Consider the following 12145-nt stretch of genomic DNA (forward strand, 5'->3'; position numbering starts at 1 on the left):
AGCGCTTCAGGGACCATCTCCTCCGACACGCTCGTCGTGAACCACGCGAGCGCTTCAGGGACCATCTCCTCCGACACGCTCGTCGTGAACCACGCGAGCGCTTCAGGGACCATCTCCTCCGACACGCTCGTCGTGAACCACGCGAGCGCTTCAGGGACCATCTCCTCCGACACGCTCGTCGTGAACCACGCGAGCGCTTCAGGGACCATCTCCTCCGACACGCTCGTCGTGAACCACGCGAGCGTTTCAGGGACCATCTCCTCCGACACGCTCGTCGTGAACCACGCGAGCGTTTCAGGGACCATCTCCTCCGACACGCTCGTCGTGAACCACGTGAGCGCTTCAGGGACCATTTCCTCCGACACGCTCGTCGTGAACCACGTGAGTGCTTCAGGGACCATCTCCTCCGACACGCTCGTCGTGAACCACGCGAACGCTTCAGGGACCATCTCCTCCGACACGCTCGTCGTGAACCACGCGAGCGTTTCAGGGACCATCTCCTCCGACACGCTCATCGTGAACCACGCAAGCCCTTCAGGGACCACCTCCTCCGACACGCTCGTCGTATCGGCTTGAATATAGCCAGCAGGGTACAAGCGCGTCAGTGTTGAGTGGACTTGCTTTAGAGTCCTCCAGGGATCGCAAGTCACATAGCATAGTCAACCTAAACTTGAATCTCTGGAGGAAGCCAAACCCAATGGGGCAGAAAGGTCCTAATAAAGCGTACAGGCAGCTTATGTATGTTGCTTTAATATATTAATCGATCAATAACGTCTCCTTCTTCTCTTCCAGGTTTGATCACCGGAGAGTGGGGGGGTCTGCGTGCTCCAGCGATGGACTCGACTGTGTTAGTGAACGAGTCCTGGCCCAATGCCACGCTCCCTTCCTCCTCCTCCACTAGCCCCTTCACTGGCCTTGACCTCCTGTTCCACCTCAAGCCCCTCTTCATCCCCCTGTATGCCCTGCTGGTGCTGGTGGCCTGTGTTGGGAACCTGCTTCTCATCCTGCTCATCGCGCTCACCAAGAAGCTGCACAGCACCACCAACTTCCTCATCGGGAACCTGGCGGCGGCCGACCTGATCATGTGTCTGTTCTGCGCGCCGCTCACCGCGACCTACGCCTTTGAACCACGTGGCTGGCTCTTCGGCAGCTTCACGTGCCACTTCGTCGCGCTCATGCAGGCTGCCACGGTGCTGGTGGCAGTCCTCTCGCTCACGGCCATCGCGGTCGACCGCTACGTGGTCGTGGCGTACCCCATCCGCAGGAGGGCTGGCCGCCGCCACTGCTTCTACCTGGTGGGGGCCATCTGGCTGGCTTCCCTGGCTCTCTCGACCCCCACCTCCCTCCACACCACCCACCTGGACCTGAGAGCAGCTGGGCACGACATGGCCATCTGTGAGGAGTTCTGGCAGGACCAGGAGAGGGAGCGGCTCATCTACTCCTGCTCCCTGCTGCTGCTCTCCTACCTTGTCCCCCTCTCAGCCATCTCCGTCTCTTACTGCGCCATCACTCGCCACCTCCGGAAGAGGAGCGTCCCCGGAGCGGCCCCTTCCTCGAACCGGGAGCGCTGGGCCCGCAAGAAGCACAAGACCTTCCGGCTCCTGCTGGTCTCCGTGCTCTCCTTCGCCCTCTGCTGGCTGCCCCTGCAGGTGGTCAACCTAATCATGGACCTGGACGCGGACTTCGCCATCCTGGATAAGAGCTACGTCAATGTGGTGCAGGTCTCCTGCCACCTGGTGGCCATGAGCTCCGCCTGCTACAACCCCTTCATCTACGCCTCGCTCCACCAGAAGTTCCGCTTCCACCTGGGCAGGTACTTCTCTCGGGGGCACCAGGGCAGCACGCAGAGCCAGGGGGCCAGGGGCAGCAGTACGCTCACCCACACCCTGACCTCCCATCGAATTCCCCAGATACACACCTGCTTCATCATGGCGGACATCCCCACCGACATCACAGACAAGCAGGTGCTGGAGGGGCGCTTCTCCTTCCGCTAGCCGGAGACTCTCAGGCCATCTCTGGGGTTTCATTGAGAGATACGTGGACTCCACCCCTCCCTGAATTGATAAAGTGTGAAGGATCTCTCTTAGTGGTCCCATTAATAAGAATGTTTACCTTGCAGAGGACATCAACCTTGCAAAGGTGCACATGGCACTGGTTACAGCAGGTCTTTGGGATTTCATTGGGATAACAGCACAGCACGCCAGCAAGGAAAAGGAAAGGTCATGTGATAGCTGTAATTTGAGGAGGCATCATCGGTCTAGTGTACTTGGAGATAACTGTCTCTCTCTCTACAACAAAAACCTCAACCCCCTTCTGGGATTTTATCCAGCGTAGTTTTTGCTTGCAATGCTCCTGCTGGAGTGTGCCAGGGCCACTTGATTTCTAGATTGGAGGAGCATCGCATCAGCCTGGATGGGACTGCGAGTCTGCAAGGTCTTTGATCAGGTCTAGACAGTGACACGTGACCATTCCTTAAACCCTCCACACTGGAGAAAATCTGCATTCACCAGACTGCTGTCATAAGAACATGGCAAAATCCGAGGGAGCAATCTCATTGGCTAACAAATGTTCCAACCAGTGCAGATATGATCACACCAGGACACCGTGTCACTTTTAGAAGCATTCGGCTGCTTCACCTGATGACCAATTCACTTTGGGAGGAGTGAGGTTAGGTGAAAGCATGGTAAAGCATAGGGAAGCATTGTAAAGCCCAGAGGTATGATAAAGCAGATTAGAAAACATGGTAAACTATGGTAAATGCATTGCATAACCATTGGGAAAGCAAAGGGGGAAAACACAGTGAGTGAGCATCTATACCCTGGGAAACTCCATATCAAATCCACAACCTGGAACAAAGTTATGTTCCAGATCATTTCATTTGGTTGTAAGTATTTGTTTTTAGTAATGTAATGGAAGTTCAGTGTAGCCACGTTTAGTTCATGTGTCTGTATTTTGAAATGTATCCCAGACACACATGGGAGGGAATACATGATCAATGTTAATGTAATTGATCAGCCCATTGTTGTTCACAGTGCTTGATAATCTATAGAAGAACGCTGAGTTATTACTGTAATGTATTTTAATAAATGTCTGTTTAGCGTACACTTTTATTAAACAGGATATTTCTGCAGCGTGTTTTCTGGTTACTGCACAGTGCTTTGTGTGACTTTTTGAGTTTGTGTTTTGAGACCTGTGTTGAGTGATTCTCTGGAGGCATGCAAACAAACACTGTAGAACCGGTTTCAAATACTGTGTAAAAATACAGAATAAACGTCATGTTTTAATCTAGATGATTGTTTCCAGGCTGTTTTTTTTATATTTATTTATTTAAAATGAAAGGCATACAGTCTGCCTATCACAGCGGTTACTAACACTTGTGTGGTCACTGAAATATCCCTCCAATAATAATCCTGTATCTCCTGCACTCCCAAACCACTAGCCTGCTTCCCAACACACCACACAGCGTCTCACCAATCTGAATAAGAGCCTCTCCCACACACCACACAGCGTCTCAGCAATCTGAATAAGAGCCTCTCCCACACACCACACAGCGTCTCAGCAATCTGAATAAGAGCCTCTCCCACACACCACACAGCATCTCAGCAATCTGAATAAGAGCCTCTCCCACACACCACACAGCGTCTCAGCAATCTGAATAAGAGCCTCTCCCACACACCACACAGTGTCTCAGCAATCTGAATAAGAGCCTCTCCTACACAGCGTCTCAGCAATCTGAATAAGAGCCTCTCCCACACAGCACACAGCGTCTCAGCAATCTGAATAAGAGCTTCTCCCACACAGCACACAGCGTCTCAGCAATCTGAATAAGAGCCTCTCCTACACACCACACAGCGTCTCAGCAATCTGAATAAGAGCCTCTCCCACACACCACACAGCGTCTCAGCAATCTGAATAAGAGCCTCTCCTACACACCACACAGCGTCTCAGCAATCTGAATAAGAGCCTCTCCTACACACCACACAGCGTCTCAGCAATCTGAATAAGAGCCTCTCCCACACACCACACAGCGTCTCAGCAATCTGAATAAGAGCCTCTCCTACACAGCGTCTCAGCAATCTGAATAAGAGCCTCTCCCACACAGCACACAGCGTCTCAGCAATCTGAATAAGAGCCTCTCCCACACACCATCTCAGCAATCTGAATAAGAGCCTCTCCCACACACCACACAGCGTCTCAGCAATCTGAATAAGAGCCTCTCCCACACACCACACAGCGTCTCAGCAATCTGAATAAGAGCCTCTCCTACACACCACACAGCGTCTCAGCAATCTGAATAAGAGCCTCTCCCACACACCACACAGCGTCTCAGCAATCTGAATAAGAGCCTCTCCTACACACCACACAGGGTCTCAGCAATCTGAATAAGAGCCTCTCCCACACACCACACAGGGTCTCAGCAATCTGAATAAGAGCCTCTCCCACACACCGTCTCAGCAATCTGAATAAGAGCCTCTCCCACACACCACACAGCGTCTCAGCAATCTGAATAAGAGCCTCTCCCACACACCACACAGCGTCTCAGCAATCTGAATAAGAGCCTCTCCCACACACCACACAGGGTCTCAGCAATCTGAATAAGAGCCTCTCCTACACACCACACAGCGTCTCAGCAATCTGAATAAGAGCCTCTCCCACACAGCACACAGCGTCTCAGCAATCTGAATAAGAGCCTCTCCCACACACCACACAGCGTCTCAGCAATCTGAATAAGAGCCTCTCCTACACACCACACAGCGTCTCAGCAATCTGAATAAGAGCCTCTCCTACACAGCACACAGCGTCTCAGCAATCTGAATAAGAGCCTCTCCCACACACCACACAGCGTCTCAGCAATCTGAATAAGAGCCTCTCCCACACACCACACAGCGTCTCAGCAATCTGAATAAGAGCCTCTCCTACACACCACACAGCGTCTCAGCAATCTGAATAAGAGCCTCTCCCACACACCACACAGCGTCTCAGCAATCTGAATAAGAGCCTCTCCTACACAGCGTCTCAGCAATCTGAATAAGAGCCTCTCCCACACACCGTCTCAGCAATCTGAATAAGAGCCTCTCCCACACACCACACAGCGTCTCAGCAATCTGAATAAGAGCCTCTCCCACACACCACACAGCGTCTCAGCAATCTGAATAAGAGCCTCTCCCACACACCACACAGGGTCTCAGCAATCTGAATAAGAGCCTCCTACCAGCTTCTTTATATCATCTCTGGAGATTGCTTCCTTAATTTTAAGAGGCACTCTTTTAGTTAACTGTCATTATACACCACACCCACTCTTTAAGGCCACTAAATACCATTAGAAACAAAAAAAATGTAATTACAACATTAAGCATGTAAGAAAAAAATACCCCCTATAGAGTGGTGGATGAGTAACCCAGTTTAATGAATTGCCCTTTCACAATTCTAAAGAGCATTCCGCTGTACGTACCTTCAGCAGCAAGAGCTCTGCTGTTGTGTCACACAAGCAAAGAGCTCTCTGGGTGGGGCTCTTTAGTTCACAATCTGAGGCTGACCTCGCTGTTGTTTTTTGCTCACGTTATAAATGCACAGTGTGACCCTCCTGCTGCTGCTTATCTTTCTGAGCTCTGAGCAGATCACATTCAAGAACAAGCAGAATTCTCCCCACTTTATAAAAGTTTACCACAGTATTTTGAAGTTTTATTACACTTTACCATGCTTTCACTGTGCTTTATTACACTTTGCTGTGCTTTTACTGTGGGAAGCTTTATAAGGGCCTTCTTTAATGATTTAAACAGCATTTCAACCCGCCCAGGCTCAGTTGAGTGTTTTGTTCAGGAAATGGGTCCCTTCAGTTCCAGGCTTCATTTATGACAATCACGCTGTAATTGATTGAAGGACCGGTGTTCACTCTAATCAGTGCTCCTGCTTGCTGCTTTGCACGAGCGTTGATCTGATGAGCAGCTCCGATTCCGGGGTCAGCCCTGTGATTGAGCCGCGGTCTCACATTATCACATCGTGGGGGGTGCTGACAGCAGTGATTAGAGATTACACCAGCGGAGCTGCGACGTCGATCCACATGATATACACCTACCGTGATTCACCCTCCACTCCTCCCTCACAGCTGTCAGTCACTTCAAACCCTGACGGCAGAGATACGCACTGTGTCTCAGTCCTGAAAGCCACACGTGCTGTAGGTCCAAGTACAGTGAGCAGGTAAATACCAGCTGGAAACGATGTCCTGGGCTGGAATGGACGGAGAGCCGGAACCTCCGCACTCCTAGTCCAGGTCTTTGTTTCACCCATGCCCTTGATTATCTCTTAATTATTACAATGAATCAATTAAATCCTTATCCAGATCGTCAAGCTCTTCTCCATTTCACCCACTCGTATACAAAGTTACCACAGTACATTTGCATGGTCATTTTGCAGTTTTCTCATGCTTTATAAAGTGTCTATTATCAACATGTTTACATGCTGCAGCCTGTGAGGTGCATCTCCCATCTCCGTCACTCTCTACAAGTCAGAGGGGCTTTCTGTACCAGTATGGGGATCAGGCAAGAGGCCGCTGCCCACCTCGTGTTCTCCCATGAGGTCTCTCATCCGGAGAAGTACAAAGAAGAAAGAAGGACATGGCAAAGCATACTGAAGACTCGGGAGCCTCAGCTGGCACTGTGCGTGGAACAGCACCGAGGAGTGGAAGGGTTTACAAACTGGAATCATCTGATGTGCCCCTTTTAATAGGAAAGAAAATCATTGAAACTGTGCCTCTGAACAGCCTGCAATGTCCCTGTGTGTAATGTGAGCTCTGAATCAGAGCAGGGGTAATGAACTCTGAAAATCAAGCTGTACAGAGCTGGTGCACGTCAGCTGTTTGCAATCACCAGCCTTGTGATGCGTGGGTACGGCGCCTTGCTGCCTGCGAGAATTGAGCAAAACTCATATCATATCAAGTTGTTAATTATTTTTGCTGAACTGCCTGGAACCTTACAAGTTTCAGTAGGTCTGTGCCTCCTTAATATAGCAATTCATGATCAAGGCTGAAGTGTAACTTCTTGTTATCTGTGTTTCTGCTGACCTTGGTGAAGTGAAGAAGAAACGCAGATGTTAAGTGTTAATGTGCTTTGTCTCACACCGTGTATCACGCTAGGGAAATGAGACTAAATTTGGTCAAGGAAATGACGTAAAAAACAGAGTCTGTGTAATTGTCCATTCAGTACATGATGGCTGGTATTTAATGATCCCTAATGGAGAGTGGGAGATGGGTCATGGATTTAAAAAATAATACTAATAATACAAAGTGTGCATGATCACTCAGAACTTCAGTAAAATAAGTTTCTTTCAGTATTACTACATTTCCCTGTTTTTTGCAGTGCTTTTCTCCGGATTCTTGGTGCTTTACAGTGAAAGGCAGCGCTCATTTCCAGCTCGGGATGGAGTTGTATGAGATGGAAATGGAAGCACAGCCCTCCACAGCTCGTCTGTCTGTCCCGTGGAGGGCAGAGTCCTGGGTGCGGCCTGAAATCCACAATTTCCTCAAGCTGCCAGAAACACTTTCAGCTTGGTAAAGAAAAAAACAAACAAAAAAAAGAACAGAGGCTGTGTAATTGTCCATTCAGTACATGATGGCTGGTATTTAATGATCCCTAATGGAGAGTGGGAGATGGGCTCTGGATGAAAATAATAATGGGCTAGAATTGCATGGCATTATTTTTGGAATAATCAGAATCAGTTATTACGCGATTGCATAAGAAGCTCTTGTTAAGCTTTTTATTAAAACACAATGATTCTTTTTGCTCTGAAAGGCAGGTTATTTAAATGCCAGTCACACTTGATGTGCAGGTTTGGAAATGAGGTTTTTATTCACAATAGCATTGTGGGACATTTCCCGTGCTGGAATCTGCAGTGTTCAGGTAGAGGGCGCTGCTTTTAGTTTTTACAATCCATTTTATTATTAATATTTTTAAAGAAAAGTTTACTATGGTAAGTTTGCAGTTGACTGTGCTTTCACTGTGTTTATACTGTATATTTTACTGTAACCTCCTATCAGCTAGGGCTGTGCTGGTACGTGTTGACTTTAAAACAAGGAACGCTATCCTCTCCTCAGTTTACAACCTGGGGACGCCAGTACTGATGCCAGCGCCCCAGGTTACAGGAAAGCAATCGTCCAATCGGCTTTTAAAACACTCAGTGCGGAAGTTGATTGGCACTCGATTGTAAACGTGAGGGAGGACAGCTCTTCTGGTTTTAAATCAGTACGTTAGGAATGGATTTATTGAATACTGGACGGTAAATGCTTCTTAAAGGCAACTCCGAGTATGAGTAACAAGTAACAGCACAGCCCTGCTAGCCACACTTTAAAACCTGAATTAAATAAAACTCTGTCTGGATGACTTACCTGCTTGTCCAAGATACCAAAGGAAATGCAACCAGTGGATAACCGTGGACCAGACACACCTGGCTCTGGCTGCTGTGGGTTTCGATAGCGGGTCACTTTCTGCAGTCTCAGTCAGGGATCGCTGCAGCTGTGGGACAGAATCCCTTATCAACACACACTGCAGTTTACTGCACCTGAGCTGTGGATACTGGAAGGCAGGTAAGTATTCTGCAGTATTTACTATGGTTACTAGAGTTGCATACTGTATCCTTTCTGCACGAGTGAAAGTGAAGAAGGTTGATATGCTGGTACAAGTCCCTTATAAAACTTTACCACAGTATTTTTGCAGCTTTTCCCATGGTTATACTCTGCATGTACCACACTTTACCCTGGTTTGCCATGTTTATTGCTATTCTTTACAGTGCTGACCTGTGCTTTACCATGCTTTCACTGTGCTTTATTACACTTTTATAAGGGGTAAGGAAATTGAAATATCTGGCTTTGATACATTGAAGTTGTCAAAAACAACTGGGGATGTTTAGGACCTGCTTCAGAATGTGTCTCTTTCACTGCAGATGGGTAATAATCACAGTCTGGACCCTTGTTATGCTCAAATAGTTTTGAACCTTTGCCCTTTGAACTTGAATTCTTTCATCAGCACCTATTCATCCCTCCCTCTCTCTCGCTCACTCATCTATTCATTCATCACTCTCTCCCTCTCCCTCTCTCTCACAAATTCTCCTGCCACAGCATTGTCTGCGATTTCAGGCCAGTGAAAGCCTTATTGCTTCTGTAAAGCATATAGCAGAGCATGGTGAAGCCCAGGCCAGCACAGCACAGTGTGCTGAATATGGCATTAGCCTAGAATACTGCACAATGACAGCTGTTAAGCGATCCCTTTCATCCGCTGCAGGCAATGCACTTTTGTATTGTTAAATTACTTCCCAGAGAGAGGTGCACTTCACAGACACTGAAGCTGGTGTAATAATAGTAAGAAGAAGAAGAAGAAGAAGAAGAAGAAGAAGCTCTATTGTTAGTGAAGTCTTCTTTCTGATGGAGTATAGTGCATTAAGAATATCATATACCGGTAGAAATCTCTAGATATGCAAAGACATGTTTACCCAGTTCCAACCCCCAAACACTCTTGTGCATTTAACAATCTCTCCCTAATAATAAATGCTTTCACAGGCTGGCTCTCTTCCAAACAGCGAGTGCTGATCTTTCTACGCTTTGAAATGGGGGGGGGGGAATAAATATCCGAATGGGTTTCAAGCTCTGCGCTCTTCCACTGGCAAATGGAAAAAATGAAACAATAAACTAAGTGGCCCACACAGAAGCCTTTGCAAGGAACACTCTAGACTGAATGGTTTTATCAATCACTTCTCTGGAGTGCAGAGAAAATACATGCTGTGCAGTGCACTGGGTTTGGAAGGGGGGACTGTATAGAACGTCATGACTGTGTGCGTGCGTGTGTGTTTCTGTGTGTGTGTTTGTGTGTGTGTGCGTGTCTGTGTCTGTGTGCGTGTGTGTGTGTGTATGTGTGCATGCGTGCGTGTCTGTTTCTGTGTGTGTGTGAGTGCGTGTCTGTTTCTGTGTGTGTGTGCGTGCGTGCCTGTTTCTGTGTGTGTGTGTGTGTGCGTGCGTGTCTGTTTCTCTGTGTGTGTGTGCGTGCGTGCGCGTGTCTGTTTCTGTGTGTGTGTGTGTGCGTGCGTGCGCGTGTCTGTTTCTGTGTGTGTGTGTCTCACAGCAGTGTCTCCTCTACTCATCTCCTAGGCTGTCATTGAACACAGGGGACTGTCTTGTCAATTGCTTAACAAAATCAAACAAACTCATCCAATATTCATATATTCACAGAGAGATTAGAGGCCAGTCTAAATTGCAATCTGCAACCCATAAGACATTTCAAGAACAAGAATTACAAACACAGGCACACCAGTCATCTCCTCTGTTCTGTGGAGGGGGCGTTTCAAGCAGAAACTACGGCCCCTGCACCATTGCGAGATTCAGTCAGACGTCCAGATGACCTTGCTGCTCTGGCAGGCTGTGCTGATTGAGCTCCTTTATCCTTGTGGTCAAGCTGAATTGAGCTCCTTTATACGTATGGTCAGGCTGAATTGGCAATTGATCAGTCAGCTTAGCCTGACCACATTCCCACATGTTCCCCTCCAATCAGGTCACAATAACCAGTCCAGTCACAGTCTCATATGACTGTCTTGTCTGCCTTTATGAAGACAACACATATAAATACAAATATAAGACTTACAACATTTACACGCTGCCTGCCCTTCCACACCCTGCCATGTGAAATAAGTCATGCAAAGCCATATGTGGGCAAATTGCATTCAATTTGTAGCGTTCACTTTGGCATTATTGGAATTCAATGGGACTGGAAGTCAATGGAAACTCTGATTGATTCGGGATGTATTTGTCAAGCGGTAAGGATGTTAGGGATGTATGTTCAGGCACGGCTCTCTCCTGTTATTTTAACCCTGCGTTTGTTTCTCAAACCCCTTATAAAAGGCCTGTAATGAAATCACACACTGCAGACACTGTGCCTGAGTGCTGGGTGCTGGGTGTTTGTGTGATCTGCAGACAGCGATGCTGAGGAGTCGGAGACACCTCCCCGGCCTCAATCTGCTGCTACTCGCTGACCTCTCTCAGTGCTCACAAAGGGGCAATAGAAGGTAATAAAAAGACATGTGAGTGATGCGACGCCGGCTGGTTTCTGAAGCACAGTCACGGTTCACCTTACAGAATCGACATGCAATACATGATGCATTTCAATGATTAAATATGTATGTTCATGCATATGCTGTTGGAATTTTTGTTTGCTTGTTACTATGGAGACCTTGTGAGGCGTGTAAGTTCTAAACCCTGCTTGGGATTCATGTGCAATGTGTACCCAGCTTCATACTGATGAGGGAAGGAATCAGGGAGAGTTACAGATCAAAGCAACCACTTCCCTTTAGCACCCCCAGAAAAACACCCGCTGACTAGAAATCTATCTGTGAGAGCAATGACTTGCTGGCCATATTTTGAAAGCGTTTACTCCAGTCTTTAACCAACTTCTATTTTTTGAAAGAGGTAAAACACCTGTTCGTTTTTACAAAATGAGAACCGAATAACTAAGCTGTAGATTTTAAGTTCTCTTCAGCACCCTCAAGGTGTTTTGTTTTTCATTGTGTAGCACTGACAAAACATTTTCTCCTTTAACAAAACAGGAATTAAATAAAGAACGGTGGAAACGCTTTGAGAATCTGGTCCATTGTGTGATTTTGCATTGAGATTTTCCATTTACCAGTTGCAACCGTTGCCAAGTATACAGTATAATGAAAAAAAAAATGATAGAGGTGTGTGATGGAGGAAGAGCCCATCACTGGTAATCCATCTTATACCGCTGCAACCCAAACTATGCAGGCCACTTTTATCTGTTAATGCAAATATGTTTCAATAGAAAATCTTCCACTGACCTGCTGGAGTGATGGTCGTCACGTGCTTTCCCAGTCTCCTGTAAAAGGAAATTCAATCCGACTTAACCTTTGAAACAGCGATAGGGTCAGTGTCTACCTTACAGAAAGGTGCCGCTCTTGTTGGAAAATGGTGTTCAATCACTGTTTTAAGACAAGGAGACTGATATTTGTTCTCAATTATTTAACTGAACCAACAAAACCCCGGTCCAGCAGTTAATTGGTTCATTTTCCCTGTTCAATCTGGAGTGGAATGGCTTGCAGGAGCGTGATTGGACAGCCCTGGGTAACAGGGTTGCAGCTGTGAGTTCACATTGGA

General features: G+C 47.5%; 1 protein-coding gene and 1 long non-coding RNA gene across 4 annotated transcripts in view; one reads left to right on the forward strand and one right to left on the reverse strand.

The window, feature by feature from the left end:
* LOC131697637 (prolactin-releasing peptide receptor-like) overlaps positions 1 to 3375 on the forward strand; it is a 21015-nt gene extending 17640 nt beyond the window's left edge. For all 3 annotated transcript variants that reach the window (XM_058988062.1, XM_058988059.1, XM_058988061.1), the window contains exon 2: positions 793 to 3375. In XM_058988062.1, coding sequence (XP_058844045.1) covers positions 834 to 1994 — 1161 coding nt within the window. In that variant the 5' untranslated portion in view covers positions 793 to 833 and the 3' untranslated portion in view covers positions 1995 to 3375. The remainder of the gene's footprint in view (positions 1 to 792) is intronic.
* A 3974-nt stretch (positions 3376 to 7349) lies between these two features.
* On the reverse strand, positions 7350 to 11945 carry LOC131697488 (uncharacterized). The gene is made up of 3 exons (XR_009307314.1): positions 11830 to 11945; positions 8381 to 8507; positions 7350 to 7542 (listed from the first exon to the last, which is right to left on the reverse strand). It is a non-coding gene; the product is annotated as an uncharacterized LOC131697488 (long non-coding RNA).
* Positions 11946 to 12145: the final 200 nt, after the last annotated feature.

This window comes from Acipenser ruthenus, chromosome 15 (genome assembly GCF_902713425.1).
Source record: "Acipenser ruthenus chromosome 15, fAciRut3.2 maternal haplotype, whole genome shotgun sequence".
Taxonomy (NCBI): domain Eukaryota; kingdom Metazoa; phylum Chordata; class Actinopteri; order Acipenseriformes; family Acipenseridae; genus Acipenser; species Acipenser ruthenus.